Below are 16,551 nucleotides of genomic sequence, written 5' to 3' on the forward strand. Positions count from 1 at the left end.
ATTAGCAGCAACTGCTCCTAACGTCTGGGCTTGAGACTCAAGCCCCACTCTCCTTCAGAGATTTCTTCCAGCTCCACCCCTCGAACCGCGCACATAAATCAACATACATCGGAAGGAAAATAAACCGTTATGTCTAATCGTCTATGCTCGCTGCTTTGACGATGGTTCATTGTGAAGCAGCCTCCTTGCAAGGGAAGGGGCCCTACCAGCAACCTGTGCCTAGTTCCATTTCAAGACAATCATAATGATCAATTTGTAAGGCTGATGGAAAACCTCACGGAGGTGTCACAGCACTCGCTCGGATGCAGCCGTGCTGCAGAGACATTTCAGCAGGAGAAAAAAAAAGGAGCGTGTTTCCACGCAGCTCTTGCGATGAGGGCGGAGGAACGCGACCGGCTGCACTCCCTCCTCCGTCTCCTGACAGGGTGAAAAGTACACCGCTGTTGCTCCTGTGCCTGTCATTTATGTTCCCCTAACTCCAGGGCCTTTTCCAGGTGTGAGGAGTTGGTGGAACAAAAGGTGTTTCGCCTGGAAAGAAACAAAAGCCCTGCGCATTCCTCCTTCTGCAACGTGGAGGGAGGGGGAGGCAGAAACGAGGAGCCGGAGCCAAGCTCCCGACGGCACCACTGCTCCGGACCTCGGGCAGGTCGGTCAAACTGCCGGAGCCCTGCCTTCCTCATCTGTGAAATGGGGCTGATACCTTTCCTTCGGGACTGTTCTGAGGATGAAACGAGAGCTGCATGGGAAAAGAGCTCAGCACAGGGCCCAACACACACGAGACAACTCGACAGGCGTTTCCCTCTTTCCATACATCTGAGCAACTCCCGAACGAAAAGAGGGTATTTATAAGCCAAACTTTCTGATTCTCGGGAGTTACAGCAGTGATTCCCATCTGGGGACAATTAACCTCCCAAGAGATACGTGGCACTATCTGGAGACACTCTTGGCCGTCACGCCAGGGCAGGGGAAGGCGCTTCTGGAAGGGAGCAGTAAAAGCTGAGATAGTGCCAAGCACCCCACGCGGCCCAGGACCCAGAGAAGCTGCCCAGGTAACCCGACTTGGCCCGCTGCCCCCGAGTTTGCCAGCTTCACCGGCCCCGCCCCCTGTAAAAACGCCGAGCTGCTGAGGCTTCTGGAAAAGGCCCACTTTTACAGAGTGACGCCTACTCCCAGAATCTCATCGGCATGTTTCCATTTTCTCTAAATTCATTTCAGATCAACAAATCTGAAAATTATGTCATCTCTCAGAAGACCAGGCAGGGGGTGGGGGGGCCCGTCCACTCACGGCTTCCTGCGTGGCTACTCCGCCCCAGCCACGGTGACAGGCACAGGGGAAATGGAGCTGAGTGACACAGCATCCCACCCGGAGGGGGCGCAGGGTCCCCACGAGGAGGCAGGCCAGTTACAGACACGTGCCCAGAGGGTGGCAAAGGCAGCTGCGAGGGCAGAAAACTCACGACAACAACCATCCTGGGGACAGCCTCCTCACGAGGGTAGCCCTCCAGATGAATCCTCAAGGACCTCTGGGAGACAAAGGCAGGCTGTGGAAACGGTGCGAAGGCAGAAGCAGGAGGGCACACAGCCCAGGCCCTGGTGAAGGAAGGAATGGAAGACCATTCCAGCCAGAGTGAAAGTCTTAGAAGGAGCAGTAAGGGAACAAATACCTTAACTTTTTATTATGGAGACTTTTAAACAGACACAAACAAAGAAAGCTAACACAATGAGCCCCTGCCCATCTACTCACAGCCCAGCCCTGACCACCGTGTAGCCATGGCCGCTCTCGCTCCCTCGGTGTCCCCAACCCACCTCCCTCACTTCTGTATAGTTTTGAAATGAACCGTATCCTCTCACCCGTAACTACCCCCACTGTGCAGAGAGAGGACTTTGTGAGGTGACAAATCACCGAGGCCAATCCTGCACTGGCGAACAGAGGCCCCGGACGGACTGGGCCACCTGCCCGCGGACACAGAGCCGGGACAGAACAAGAGCACTCGCCCGCGGGGGGCTCTCGTCACCGCACCTCACGGGCACCAAATCATGTCAGCAGTTCTATAAAGACACAAGTCGCTCCAGAGCCTTGTATGAGCCCCTGGGTTCGGTCACTCACCACCTGTGTAACTTTGGAAAAGACACTCAACCTCCCTCGGTCTGCGTGGCCTTATGGGAAATAGGGTAACCATCGTCACGAGGTATTTCTGTATCTATTAAGAAGGCACTATAGATTACTGAGAGATTATTGTTATGTTACTTTTATCCTGAGTTCATTAGAATGAAAGAAATCAACCCCAAAGTCAGACGCGTCTCGATATAAAATAGGTTTACCCGATTTAAGTCAGGCAACCATCATCCAAGCATCATCTAAGCTTCCTGACCAAACCAGGATGGCTCTGCTGCCTCAGACGCCAACCGTATTTATTCGGAATACGTGTGTCTACGTAGGAGTGTGAGGTGCAAACAGTAACCTTACCTGTCTGGGTTCTGCAGAGATTTTACCAGGTGAGTATAGATGTCCTGCTCCTTCTTTAAGACTTGAATCAGCTCTTCATAGTCTAATTGTTGCTTTTCCTGGAAATGACAACGGGCATCTGACATTAAGGGGAGAACTGTAAAAGAGTCCATCCTGACGTTATGCAAACATATGTGGGTAGTTTCTAAATCCAAACGGAGGTGATCCCGGGTGCCAGGCTGTCGGGCAGGCCACGGTCGCAGAGCACCACCTGCAGGAGGAGTGGGGAATGACTGCCCGCCACGTCCCTCGGAACAAAGCCGAGTGCTGTGCTTCCAACACCGAATGGCTGCTATAAAAGGATCATCGCTGTCACCCGATCCACCAGTCGTGAAACTGCCTCCCCTCCAAGCGGCTGGTCATCGTTTTAGCAACACCACAGAGAACGCCTCTCCATGTTGCTCTTGCTCCGGAGAATAGAAGTTCATCAACCAAAAGGGACAAGGGACTTACACTAAAACAGAAAAGGCCAAGCGAGCCGCTTCTAAAGGCATCCGGAACAGAGTGATGACAAAGGGATCTAAGGGGGATCTCTGGAACCTACTTATGTGACCTGAGGTAGCCAGCTAACACCAATGGGTGAAAGTTTGAAGAATATCAGGGTATTTACATAGGCTCAAAACACCTCAAAATGCTTACCAATTACAAAGGTCAAGACACCTAGCAGGCGCCACCTGCATAAAGCCGTCGAAGTCAGCGTGGCCGGTAATGAGACAAATCTAAATGGGGGACCAACAGGCTGCGATGAGAGGATATTCCCACCAAATACACCTGCCTGAACCCGATCAACCCAGCAACGTCAGACAAACCCAACCCGAAGGACATTCTACATATGACTGGCCTGGACACTTCAAAATTATGAAGGGCATGAAAGGCAAGGGTAAGACCGAGAAACTGCCCCCGACTGAAGACTAAAGAATCACGACAAAGCAACGTGCGATCCCGAATCAGATCCTCTGGCCACAAAGGGCTTTACGGGACGAGCAGTGAAGCACCCGTTGAGTCTGAGGATTAGAAGGCGGGGGGGAGTCGGCCTAGTCCCTGCCCTTGACGGCTGCGCCATGGCACACAGGTCAGTGTCCCCGCTTACGGGAAATACACGCTAGGGGACTCAGAGGGGACAGGGCTTCTCGTGGGCCACTTGCTCTCAGAGGCCTCAGGAAAGGTAAAATCCTTTATTCTCGAAACCTGCCTATAAATTTGAAATTATTCCAAGACAAGGGAAGAACGCTAAATAAAGTTAACATGCGCGGACGGGGGCAGCGTCCTGCGTGGACGAGATGCTCCCTAAATGCTCGAGGGAGGCGCTCAGGTCGTGGGGAGACTAGAACAGCGAGCAGCCCTTGTACTTCCCACTGACCTATGCCTTCTCCTAAAGTTAAGATACTGCCTGGGACACGGGTGGAAACCTGACTGGACCCGAAGGAGCACGGTTACTGCACCACAGCGGTGTTGGTGTTTTCCTGTGACGGTGTCATCCCAAAGAAACGCAGGGACCCTGTATGTGTTACAGGCATCTCAAGTTATCTTAAAATATTCATTTTTACCACCGCTTCAGAACTACAGTGGTCACTATACTCACCATGAGACCCCGTCGTTTAACGCGTTAATAAAGAAGCACCATTTCCAAAGCAGATTCTTTTCAATAGTCTGATGACTGAATTTCAAAGTAATTGGCTTCCTTTATAATCCCGTGCATATATTTTATGCATTGGAAGACCTTTCCAGGGAAGAGATCCCTGGCTTCCGCAGACTGCCGCAGGGATGCAGAGGGCAAGGAAAGGTTAGGGGCCCCTGACCCGCGAGAACACCGCCAGGCCCCTCGCCCTGAACAAGACAAGGCAAAGGCACCACCTGCTAATTAAGGGTTCCAAATGCTAAACCACCAGCTCGGTCATGAGAAGTTAGGTACCCAGACTGCTAGAAATGTCGGGCCCTTTTGTAAATCATGCCACATGTCCCTGGCACAGGGAGCTCCCATATGCCTTTTGTGCACAGCAACAGTGTCACGTGGGATTCTCTCGGCTCCCACCTGTACACACCATGTGTGTCAACAGAGGGTTCCCAAGAAGAGCCCGGGGAAGAATTGAACAGGATAACAAGACAGTGTCAGCCACTGTGCTCAGTGCTCCCCAGGCATTTTCTCAGGCCTCCCGACGACCCAGGGAGCCGAGGGGTCACCACCCTCCTCGTTTCCGCAATGAGGGAGCTGCGGCACAGAGGGCTGACGGCAGCCAAGGTCAGGTGGAGAGGCAGGGCACGGACCCAGGCAGCCAGGCCCTCAGGTCTGAGCTCTTCAGTCCAGCCATCCATGCCCCAGAATGGATGCGACGCACCGGGGCGCTTGGCAGGGAATCACTGTCACTGTCAACCACATGAAAGGCAGCCAACAATGATGAAGAAAATTTAAAAAACTACTGCCTCTTGCCTGAGCGGCTCGGTCGGTTAAACGTCCGACTCTGGCTCAGGTTGCGCTCTCACAGTTTGTGAGTTCGAGCCCCGCGCTGGGCTCTCTGCTGTCAGCACAGAGCCCGCTTCGGATCCTCTGCCCCCCCTCTCTCTGTACCTCCCTCACTCGCGCTCTCTCTTCAAAATAAACAAACGTCAAAACAAACCTACTGCTTCTTGAGCACCTACCATGAAGGGCAGGGATAGTTAGGAGGATGTGACCTTACTAACTGTGTGACCTTCAGCAAGTTCCTCAACCTCTCTATGCTTCAATATGCACACCTCTAAAGGAAGGTAATGATTCTACGTCGCTCACAGGGCGGTGAAGGAGACGGAATGAGCTAATCTCTACAAAGTTCTCAGGGTGATGACCGGTACAAAATAAACACTCGATAACGTCAGCCATAACTTCTGTTCCCACGTTCTGGCGCTATGCTAGGCACTTGGGACCCAGATCGTGTCTGACGGAAACCTGGGAAGCACGTTAATCCTCCCATTTTTCAGATGACGAAACTGACTGTCTGAGAGGGAACATTTGTTTGAGGCCATCCAGCTGACAAGCGGCGGTCAGAGTCTGTGCTTACGTATGTAACTGCAAAGCCAGCCAAGAAGGGCTAGGAAAAGAAACGGGTAAATACGGACTTCTGTCGGATGGAGTGGGCTCCAGATGTGGAGTGTGTGCGCCCAGGCCCCGTGTCTTAACCGGAGGGTGGTGGGCGGGGCCCCAGAGGACCACCCGCTGCAAGGCGAGGGCCCGGATGCCTGGCTCAGCTCCCCTCCGGCCTTCTTGCCGGCAGCTCTTCGAACCCCCCACCCCCACCTGCCAGCTGCCCACACCTGCACTTCCCTTCCCCCCGCTCTTCCTCCTCAGTGGGATGGAGGAACCCCTCCGTCCGAGCTCCAGAGGAACGACCCCCGCCCCCGCCCCGCAGAGACCATCATTCACCCCTCTCCACTGACACACTCCCAAGCACCTTACGGGGTCTGCTTAGGCCACATTCTCACCAGGAAGCCTTGCTTGACAGAGAAAAATGCCCTCTTCCAGCGCCCACGGCACTGGTTCACTTTAACCCCGGGGAAAGCGTACCAACCACTTGCCAACAGGTCCGACGGCCCCTTGTGGGCAGCCATGTCCCAAGCCAGGAACAGTACCTGGCACAGACCAAATGCTGCCACAGACTGGTGCCATCCACGGTGTGTAAGGGCCTGGGTGAGGGGCACCACTCGGGTGTTATGGTGATGGGTATTATGGGGATCCCATAACGCCAACACAAGGATGGGCGTGCAAAGTCCTGAGCGCCAGGGAGGAAGAGGAGACGTCACTGCTAAGCAGGGGCAGGGAAGGCGACACCACAGGGGCTCCTTTAGGGATGTTTAGGAGTCACCCAGTAAACAAGGACACAAAAGCCACTCCAGGCAGATGGAACAGCACGTGCAAAGGCACAGAGAGAGGCGCAAACACGGCACTTTCAGGAATCTGCAAGAAAATGGGTAATCTGCACGAAATGGGTAAGCGGAGAACACAGGGACCGATATGGATCTTAAGAGCAGAGATTCCTGTGGGTATTTTGCATAATGGAAGTCAGAGTGAGTCAACGTCTTCCTAGAAGCAAATAGCTCACCCATGTTAAATAAATGAACTCTTCAGAGCCATTTGGGTCCCATTTCATCATTCACCTACTCCCCTGTGTTGAATCATGCCCCATTAGAATGAAGTCATCTGGCTCCCTCAGCAGAGCTCACAAACCAGTGGATCTCCTCAGCGTAGAGGCAGAGGGCCAGGCTGCCCAGAAGGGAGCGACAAGCAGCCACCCCCACCCTCCCTCCTGCCCCCCAGACGAGGAACAAGACGGGAGGTCTCTCACCCCGAAGGAGAGTATGACTGCCACACACCTACCTGTGTCTGACTCCGCAGTCGTTCCTCCACAGCCCTTGGAATGACCACCCAGCTCACCCCTCCTCCCCTCTCTCATCTGAAAACTGTCCCTAAAACACAGGGGCAAGACCCTGGAAGCCCCCTCTGTCAGTGAGCCAGCCCCCTGGACCCACACTGAACCAGTTCGACTTTCTCTCCGGATTCGGAGACTTCAACTGAGAAACCAGAAGTCTGGGACGCTGGGTGTGCATCATATCAAGGACAGAGCTCGAGGGTTCAAGACCTCTGCTGCCCACGGGGCTGCCACAGTTTCACCCTCTCCGAGACACGGCTACTCAGCTCTCCCAACAAATACTCCCTTTCACTGTGACTGTTTTGACCACACTACTCAATGCTGGATTCACAGCTTGCAACCAGAAGACCCTTAAGTAATGCACTTACATTATTTCCAATTCTATCAGGAGGTAAGCATGCAATTCCCCCATTCACAGATCGGGAGGGTGGGTTTCAGAGAGATGAAGGGACTTGCCCAAGGTCACGGAACTAGCAAGAAGAACGGGCGTTCCAACACAAATCCTGGGCATTTCCTACTCTGCACAGTTTCCTTAATGACTAGAAGGAAACACAGGTCATGCACAGACCACAACCTGAAGAGGTAGCAGATATGTAAAGAGAAAGCTTAACGGCTCACTTCTTGGTAAGCAGGGCAATTTAGTGGCCTGCTAGATGGATGGTGTCTACTTTGGTAGCTATGTCACAGCTCGGCAACAAAGACATTTGTTTGGATGCTCAGGAAATTCAGCAGCGCTGTCCCAACCATGTCAACAGCCAAGCTATAAATCTTTGGCTGAGGCAAGTTAAATACGGTCAGTGTGGTTTACTCTCTGTTCTTCAATTCCCTGATCGTCCAGCATTAATTCTCAGGATCACACAGTGATCAGAGGCAACAGAGACTGCCCAGACTCCATGGAGACCTCATCATAGCCTCAAGTTCTTTGTAGAAATGGGCAGAGGATAAACCCTAAATCAACACAAAGTGGCCGAGGGCACAACAGGAGAAACCCACGTTTTCTACAAAGAACGAACTACGGTCTAAAAAGCATACCTTTCTTGTGGCGGGGGGGGGGGGGGGGGGGGGGGGGGGGGCGCGAGGGGAAGGAAACTGCAGGCTGCGCCCAGTCGGGACTACCTGAACTGACACTTTAGAAATTTATAATTCCAAAATGATCATTTATAATTCCTTACCCACAATTAGCAATTAGTCTTGCAGAACAGAATTAAAGCCTTTGCGAAAACACTAAGGCATTTTAAGGGCGCCTGGGTGGCTCAGTCGCTCGAGCATCTGACTTCAGCTCAGGTTATGATCTCACGGTTCATGGATTCGAGCCCCTCATCAAGCTCTGTGCTGACAGCTCGGAGCCCGGAGCCTGGAGCCTGGAGCCTGCTGCGGATTCTGTGTCTCCCTCTCTCTGCCCCTCCCCTGCTCGCGCTCTATCTCGCTGTCTCTCAAGAATGAATAAACGTTAAAAAAATTTTTTTAATAAAATAAAATACTAAGGCATTGTGGTAATTTAAACATCACCAGCATCTACATGTAACAGTAAATGAAATGATGACTCTTCACTTGTGATTCTACGCAGTACAGACAGAGCCCAGCCCAAGAAACCAAAAAAGCGGGACAGCTGATCAAACTAGTGAGATTAAACTGGAAAACACTCAGCCTGTTCCACACACCCATAAACGTTTCGTTCAACACTTAGACACAGTTTACGTGACTAAAACAGGATTCGACATAGCAAAGTTCGATGAGATGCGTTCAGGTCAGTGAAGATGTGTCCGTCTAAATGCCCAGCATCACCTACGTGGTGACAGGGCCAAGAGAAAAATCCTGGCCTCCAGGCTTCTGGCCCAGCCCAAGGGGTCCTCGACGCTATGCTGGTATTCTCATCCAAGAGAAATGGCAGAATGCCAGTCCACCAAGGGTCGGAGGTAAGAAAAAGCCCCCACTGTCCAGTCAGTGATGCCCCCCGGCCCAGGGCTGACCCTGAGCCTATCCACAGTGCAACAGCTAGCACTGGCTGCCAAACAACTCCTACACGAGCCGTAAAATGACCCCTGATTCGTCCTCCCCAACCACCCCAGGTGCCCTGGCCCCTCCCCTAGGGACCTCTCCAGAATCCAGTAACCGCAGGGTTGGTACCCGCACCAGAGCAGGTACTCCAGCCCTACTGCCCGAGTCTGATCCGATGGGTGTGCCCGAGCTGTACTGGTTGTTAATTATTGTGAGAATCACCCTTCACAAAAGCGCACATCACGATCAGAGCCATTCATCAGGGAGCTAATTTGCGTAAGAGTTCTCTGTCTTCTGAATGTATGAACTTAATTAAAGCCAGGTTTAAGGGGGAAAAAAAACCAAAACCTTGGCCTACAGTGAGCTCCTCTCCTTTCCCACATCTGGCTGCCAAGTTGCATCACATGCAAGCTGGGGGTCAGAGCAATCTGTATGTATGTCACACGAACCAGATCATTTCTTCACTCAACAAACATTTGCTTACTGGGCCACGCACTGGGCCAGGCATCGGGATTCACACACGAATTCCAGTCCCCTACCCTGAGGTGCCATCCGTGGTGTGTAAGGGCCTGGGTGAGGGGCACCACTCGGGTGTTATGGTGATGGTTATGGGTGTTATGGGGATCCCATGACACCAACACAAGGATGGGCGTGCAAAGTGCTGAGCGCCAGGGAGGAAGAGGAGACGTCACTGCTAAGCAGGGGCAGGGAAGGCGACACCACAGGGGCTCCTTTAGGGATGTTTAGGAGTCACCCAGTAAACAAGGACACAAAAGCCACTCCAGGCAGATGGAACAGCATGTGCGAAGGCACAGAGAGAGGCACAAACACGGCACTTTCAGGAATCTGCAAGAAGTCAGCTGTAGTTAGAGATGATGGCGAGCGACCTGAGGCCAGACCAGGAAGGAGGGCCTGCTGGGCCAGTTTTCGTGTGTATTTGAACAGGAAAATTTTCTTAACACAGAAATTACATACAGAGATTACATAGTTCTTGAGAGGTGAACCCTGGGACAGCAAATACAAGGCTCATCTTTTTCTTTTTTTTTTTCAATTTTTTTTACAGTTCATATTTCGAGAGAGAGCACGTGAGCGGGTTTACAGAGAGAGAAACCCAAGCAGGCTCCGCACTGTCAGCACAGAGCCTGAAACGGAGCTCAAACCCACGGACTGTGAAATCATGACCTGAGCTAAAATCAAGAGTCAGATGCTTAACGGACTGAGCCACCCAGGCAACCCCTAGGCTCATCTTCAACGAGCTGTGATTTACCAGTTTCCTGAGTGTTGCAAATGCCAGTGCTCAGCTAATGGATACTAATCTGTAAGGCAGACAGACTAAGAACCCCCCCCCGTATCTGTTAGAAGCTCAATTACTGGCAAGAAGGCCCTGGAGGGGCTCTAGATGAGAGCAGATATCACATACGTGTCGGGAGAGAACGTGAGTTCACGTGTGACGTCCGACTCCGGTCAAGCTTACCTCGGAGAAGAGCCGTTTGCATGATGACCGCCACAAAGAGCACTTTTCCAGGGAGTCTTCACTCCTGACCGTGAGATCCTCCCCGGTCTGTGAATGACGGTTCTGCTGGACTGCTTCCGAATCTTTTTCACTGAATTTCTATGGAAACAAATCGTGAGGAAGTTTTCATCAAGAAAAAAAAAATCTTCGTAACAGATTGTCCAGAACTCTTGAAGGGAAGATATTTTATTTTTTCTTCACATTATTTTCCTCGAACAAATTTCCATCATCCCCAAATACCAGGCAATCGCAAAACTATAACGCAGCCAGCACCCCCAGGAGAAAAGCAGCCCGCGGGCACGGCACAGACAGGGTGGTGGCAGTCATCACAAAGCCCTTCTCCCCACCACTGAGATGGCTGCCCAACGGGTGTGGAGCACCAAGCCCAGGCCTGATCCCATGGGATGGGCTTCCCATCCTGGGTCCCCCTTGGCCAGGGCGTGACCTCCGGGTCTGCTTCCTATCCTGCAGGGTTACTGCGATGATAGAGGAAGTGTTTATCGCAACCCAACAAAATCCCGTCTCTCTCGAAACATCACAAATTTGACAAAACTTGAACCATCGATATCTGCGAGGAAACTGGACTTCGGGAAGAAAAACTGCAAACAGTGTTCTGAGGTGTGGTCACAGATGAAAGGGTCCTCTTGGTGACGCACAATACAGCCCCCCTCATCGACCCCTTCAGAAGATCTGGCATTCGACAACACAACAGGACTGGAGACCGTTTCTCTGATCTCGTGGCCAAGTTCAAGCATGGAATCTATCTCTAAGTGTTTAAAACCTAGAAACTCCTTAGCTAGGGGTCTGTCCACTCTGGGTCAGAAATTAAGGACGAGAACCACCTCTCATTCCTAAGAACCTATCAGACTTACTTCATCATGTCAAGCTTTTATGAGAAAGGAGATCAGCACAAACATGAAAAAAACAGAGGCACTTTTTCTTATAAAAACCTCTTTAACTGTCCCAGGAAAAATTAGAAACCAAATAACCAATACTGAATTTCTAGACTTGCTATAATACAGCTGCGCTTGACGTAACACTTTTCATTTTCCTTTTTTAAAAGCCCAATTATACATATACGCTGTGTAACAATCAAACAGCACAGCACGGCTTACAGGGAGAACGTCAGCCGCCACCTCTTCCTCCTCACCTCCGGGCCCCACTCCCAGGAAAACACAGCTTCCAGCCCCTCGGCTTCTTCCGCTATTTATATTACATTCCTACTCTCCCGCGGCCTCACTTGTGAAAGTAACACGGGGGGCGCCTGGGTGGCGCAGTCGGTTAAGCGTCCGACTTCAGCTCAGGTCACGATCTCGCGGTCCGTGAGTTCGAGCCCCGCGTCGGGCTCTGGGCTGATGGCTCAGAGCCTGGAGCCTGTTTCCGATTCTGTGTCTCCCTCTCTCTCTGCCCCTCCCCCGTTCATGCTCTGTCTCTCTCTGTCCCAAAAATAAATAAACGTTGAAAAACAAAATTAAAAAAAAAAAAAAAAAAGAAAGTAACACGGGTCTCGGCTCCTACGGCACAAGTTCAGGGATTTGGCTCTTACATCATCTGCCTCCCCACCTCAGCACTTTTCCTGACAGTTGCAACTTCAATTCAAGTGACAGTCCGCATTCACAGCATCATGACCACACAAATACTGTCCACGACTCACCCACGTGGCCCTCCCGTGAGCACATCTCCTTTCATGCTTGTTTCTCTGCTTTCCTTGGAATCAGTAACAAGTGCTTTACTCTATTTGTCCACTTAGTTCATGAAACTAAATTAGGTACTTAATGTAAATTCATCTTTTTTTTTTTTTTTAATTTTTAATGTTTATTTTATTTTTGAGACAGAGAGAGACAGAGCATGAACGGGGGAGGGCCAGAGAGAGAAGGAGACACAGAATCTGAAACAGGCTCCAGGCCCTGAGCTGTCAGCACAGAGCCCGACGCGGGGCTCGAACTCACGGACCGCGAGATCATGACCTGAGCCGAAGTCGGACGCTTAACCGACTGAGCCACCCAGGCGCCCCTGTAAATTCATCTCTAAACTCTCTAAAATAACTTCCAAATGTCTCTAGATGGAGCCAGACACACCAGGGAAGGGAAGGGCTCCGTTTCTGTTTCTTGGAGAAAGCCCAACGTGGAGGCCCTCTCTCGAAAGCACTCAAATACAAGCTCTCTGCACCCTGGCACTTCTGGTCACCACAACCTAGGAAAATCCCCTACTTGCTGGATCCCACGTCTCTGTCCTGTTCAGTTAGCTTCTCATTTGTATGGACAGGATCACTGTTCAGGAGTTCCCTGCAAGGGGGTACCCTGGAGGCATAGGATTTTAGGCACCGAATGCCAGAAAACACCTTTGTCTGCCCCCCTCTAGCTGCCAGCTCAGCGGAGTACAGAATGCTGGGCTGGACGTCACTCTTCCCCCACAATCTGAAAGTGCTGTTCTCCTGCCTTCTGGCCTCCGGTGTTGCTGCTGAGACCTCTGATGTTATTCCGAGTCTGGGTCCTTTGCATCTCGCTCTAGAAGCCTCTCAGAGCCTCTCTTTATCCCCATGTGCTACTATTTCACAAGGACGTGCCTTGGCAGTGTGGGTCACTCACGACTCATTGTGTAAGAAACGCAGCAGGCCCTGTTGAGGCACAGGTGTCTGCCCTTCCGCTCCGGAAGCTCTCCTGATACTCAGGTTTTCCCTCCTCTGCTCTGACTTGTCCCATCTTTCGGGACCTCCTGTTGGCCAGAGATCGGAGCTCCTGAGTCAGGCTTCTACAGCTCTTATTGCTTACCTCTCATTTTCTCACCCCTGTTTGTTTCTTTGTTGGATTCCATTTTCTGGAAAACTCACTCAACTTTATCTTCCAGTGTTTCTAACTCTATGAAACTTTTTATATCTGTAATCACACTTGCAATTTCCAACAGCTCATTCTTCTTTTCCAAGTATCTTTTATTTTTCAGATCCTGATCTTGGCTCCTATCTAAAGATGTTATAGTATAGAGCCTTTGGAGAGCTGTCTGGTCTGCTTCGCATCCTCCGGTTTCTACTGCCTCCACAGAGCTTTGTGTTGTCTGTCTGTCTGTCTTTCCTCTTAGACACTTTTCTCCTGTTTGGGGAACTCAGGCCGTCCAGCCACCTTGAAAGGTAAAAGTGCTCAGAGGCTCTGAGTGTGGAAAGGGCAGGGCAGTGCAGGCTCGTTGTGAGAGGACCAAGTGGGGACTTGCTTGTCCTGCTGGAAGATGCCCGACTGTCTCTTCCCCCCTCAAGGACTCTCATGCTGCGGATGTAGGCTTCCACTCCCTCCTCATTTGCATCCAAGAGACCCACTCCTGCCTTCAGCCATATCTGGTGACCCCCAGGCCAGAGCTTCTCTGGTTTAAGTTCAGCAGAGAGACGGTGAAGAGGATGCGGTCACCGAACTGCCCAGCATTCCAGCCAAATCTCCTGGTTACAAAGGGACCAGGACCCTCATCTGCCTGCTGTGCCTCTCTGGGTTCTGTAGGGTAAACCAGCTTGCTTCTTATTGGCACTTTATTTCACTTTTGAGTGAAAGTAATAAAATCACCCAAAGGCTCTCAGTCCTGTGGGCTTGTATCTTTCACCCCTTCACTGTCACCTTAACAAGGCTCCAGTAGGAGGCAGAGTTAAATGCCCATGGTGAGTGCAGCTTGGCTTACCTGTACGCCTGCACTAAATCAAAACTTCACTATACGATCAAGCAAGAGGGGTACTCCGCGACAAAAAGGGACAGGTAGAGGGAAAGCACAGAGTCAGAGGCCACGGTGCACGTCAGGAGCAACAGGCACTCACAGCGGAAGGACCTCGGTGAAGCGGGCCGGCCTCTGGAGCGAAACAGCCCAGGGCCTCAATCGCGCTCTGCCGCTGACCAGTCGTACGACCCAGAATCAGTCCCTTCCCTTCTTGCTGGTGGCTGGCGTCCAAAGGACATAAAGAAAGCTCTGATGTGCTCTGACACACAGCAGCGAAGGCTATAATCATTTTTGCCAGCCTTATTTTTATATACGCATTTCTGCAAAAGAGTTTTTCAACAAAACGACCTATGGCAAGTCAACAGATTTAAACACAAAAGAAAAAGAAGCTTTGGTACCCGAAGCAACAAGTCCTTTGGATTGATACTTCCTGTTAGACTTCTGATCACCTGCTCTTGACTGTGCAATTTTTTATTGCTTTCACTCAAAAGACTCTTGTAACGATTCTCCACGGCCTTCTCTCTCTCATTCACTTCATCGCGTAATTTCTCAACTTCATTCCTAAGGTCCTACCAAAAGGAAAAGAAAAAACAGAATTTATTTCACAGATTTCAAGGGGACACTCCCTCACCTGTTTCCGCTACATAAGAGCAAGCGAACAGATGTGTTTAACAAACATGCGCTTCCTTCTCACAGAAGGTCTCGTGAAAACCAGCTTCAAAAATAAGCCGAGGGGGCGCCTGGGGGGCTCAGTTGGTTAAGCATCCGACTTCGGCTCAGGTCATGATCGCACAGTTCGTGGGTTCAAGCCCCGCACCAGGCCTGCTTGGGATTCTCTCACTCTCCCTCTCTCTCTGCGCCTCTCCCCAACTTGCGCTCTCTCTCTCAAAGGTAATAAACTTAAAAAAAAAAAAAAAAAAAAAAAAAAGGAATAAGCTGAAATTTGGAAAAAGCTTTATGCACATTCATCACAACATTATTTATAATACTGAAAACCAGAAAGAAATTAAATATCTAACAATAGGGAATTAATTATAAACAGTATGGTATAAAAAAAAAGCACACAATTCTGAGGAACACCAAACCAGGATACTATATAATATGATGCTGATTGTTTCCTAAATGCTTACACAAAATATTGTTAAGCCCATGAGGAAACACGTCAAAATAGGAACAGTATACCTAAACAGTGGGATTGTGGGTGACTTTCAACTGATTCTTATTTTTCTGAGTTTCTAAAATCTCTAAATAAGTCTATATTACTTTCCTGATCAGGAAAAAAAAAAATTATCTTCAATAATGACATTCACAAGTAACATGGAAAATGCTCGTGTTATAATGTCAGGGAGAAAACCACAAAACCAACAGTAAACAGCGTGATTATAACTACCTCAGGATATACACTATTTGTAATACTGAAGTACTATTCATAATAGCAAAAAGCTGGAAACACCCAAATATCCACCAGTAAAGGAATAAACTATGGGACATTCTCACAATGGAGCACTCAGAACCGATAAAGAAAAAAGAATGAGGACTCTATAAATACGCTGCCCTACAGTAATCTTCAGAATATACTGCTCAGGTGGGGTTCAGGAGGACCCCAGGAGGAAAAAAAAAAAAGAATGTACAGCATACTGTCATGTATTTAACTATAAAATAAATTAGATGGTTGCCTATAGGGAAATAAAAGAGAACATAGAAGGTAGAAGGTAGAAGGAGGGAGAAGAACTCATTTTACAGATGTGATACTCGAAGCCGTTTAAATGTTTAGGTAACTATTTGAAAAACAACATAAAAATCTCCTAAAACCAGAAGCACAGCAAACAAACAAACAAATAAATCGAACTGTATATCAAGTTGATTGGTTAGCCAAACAGGGAGGAGTTATTTCAGCAACTTAAAAGCAGAGTAATTTATATGCCCCTAAGTGGGGTACTTCTCCAAGGACACAAGGAACCATTGCAGAAAATCTTACACTGTTTGAGTAATCGTGCTGGAAGCAATATTTGTATTGTTATTCTGAAACTGTGCATGTATATATACACTTATTAAATAAGTAATTATTAATGTGATGAGAACCAAGACTACAAGCCTAAGTGAAAAGCAATACAAATACAAAAATAAGTACAAACATGTCTTTGTAAATATGAATTCCAACTATCAAGATGAACTTCTACTTTCTGCGATTTCCTTCCTTTCACTGCGAAAGCCTAAAATCAGCATCCTCCCCGGCATCCAGACTGTAGTCTTTAAATACCATTTCCCACCAAAAAGAACCAGGGTGCTCAGAACACAGCCCCTAGAACAACATCAGCAGCAACACCTAGGAATGGCAAATGCAGTAAACAACCAGAATAGCACTCAATAAATATCTGCTGGGAGGACGGACGGATCAGGTAGATGGGATTGCTCCCCATTTTATGAATGGGGAAACAGGCTCAGGT

At 49.8% G+C, this 16,551-nt stretch overlaps 1 protein-coding gene across 15 annotated transcripts in view; it reads right to left on the reverse strand.

The window, feature by feature from the left end:
• Positions 1 to 16,551, reverse strand: part of CDK5RAP2 (CDK5 regulatory subunit associated protein 2) — a 172,194-nt gene that overhangs the window by 82,320 nt on the left and 73,323 nt on the right. For 14 of the 15 annotated variants that reach the window (XM_045469565.1, XM_045469580.1, XM_045469575.1 and 11 more), the window contains 3 exons: positions 14,503 to 14,673; positions 10,376 to 10,513; positions 2,468 to 2,565 (listed from right to left, as the gene is read on the reverse strand). In XM_045469565.1, the coding sequence (XP_045325521.1) occupies positions 2,468 to 2,565; positions 10,376 to 10,513; positions 14,503 to 14,673 (407 nt within the window). The remainder of the gene's footprint in view (positions 1 to 2,467; positions 2,566 to 10,375; positions 10,514 to 14,502; positions 14,674 to 16,551) is intronic. The other variant, XM_045469569.1, reaches the window with a different exon arrangement.

The sequence above is a fragment of the Leopardus geoffroyi genome, chromosome D4 (genome assembly GCF_018350155.1).
Source record: "Leopardus geoffroyi isolate Oge1 chromosome D4, O.geoffroyi_Oge1_pat1.0, whole genome shotgun sequence".
Taxonomy (NCBI): domain Eukaryota; kingdom Metazoa; phylum Chordata; class Mammalia; order Carnivora; family Felidae; genus Leopardus; species Leopardus geoffroyi.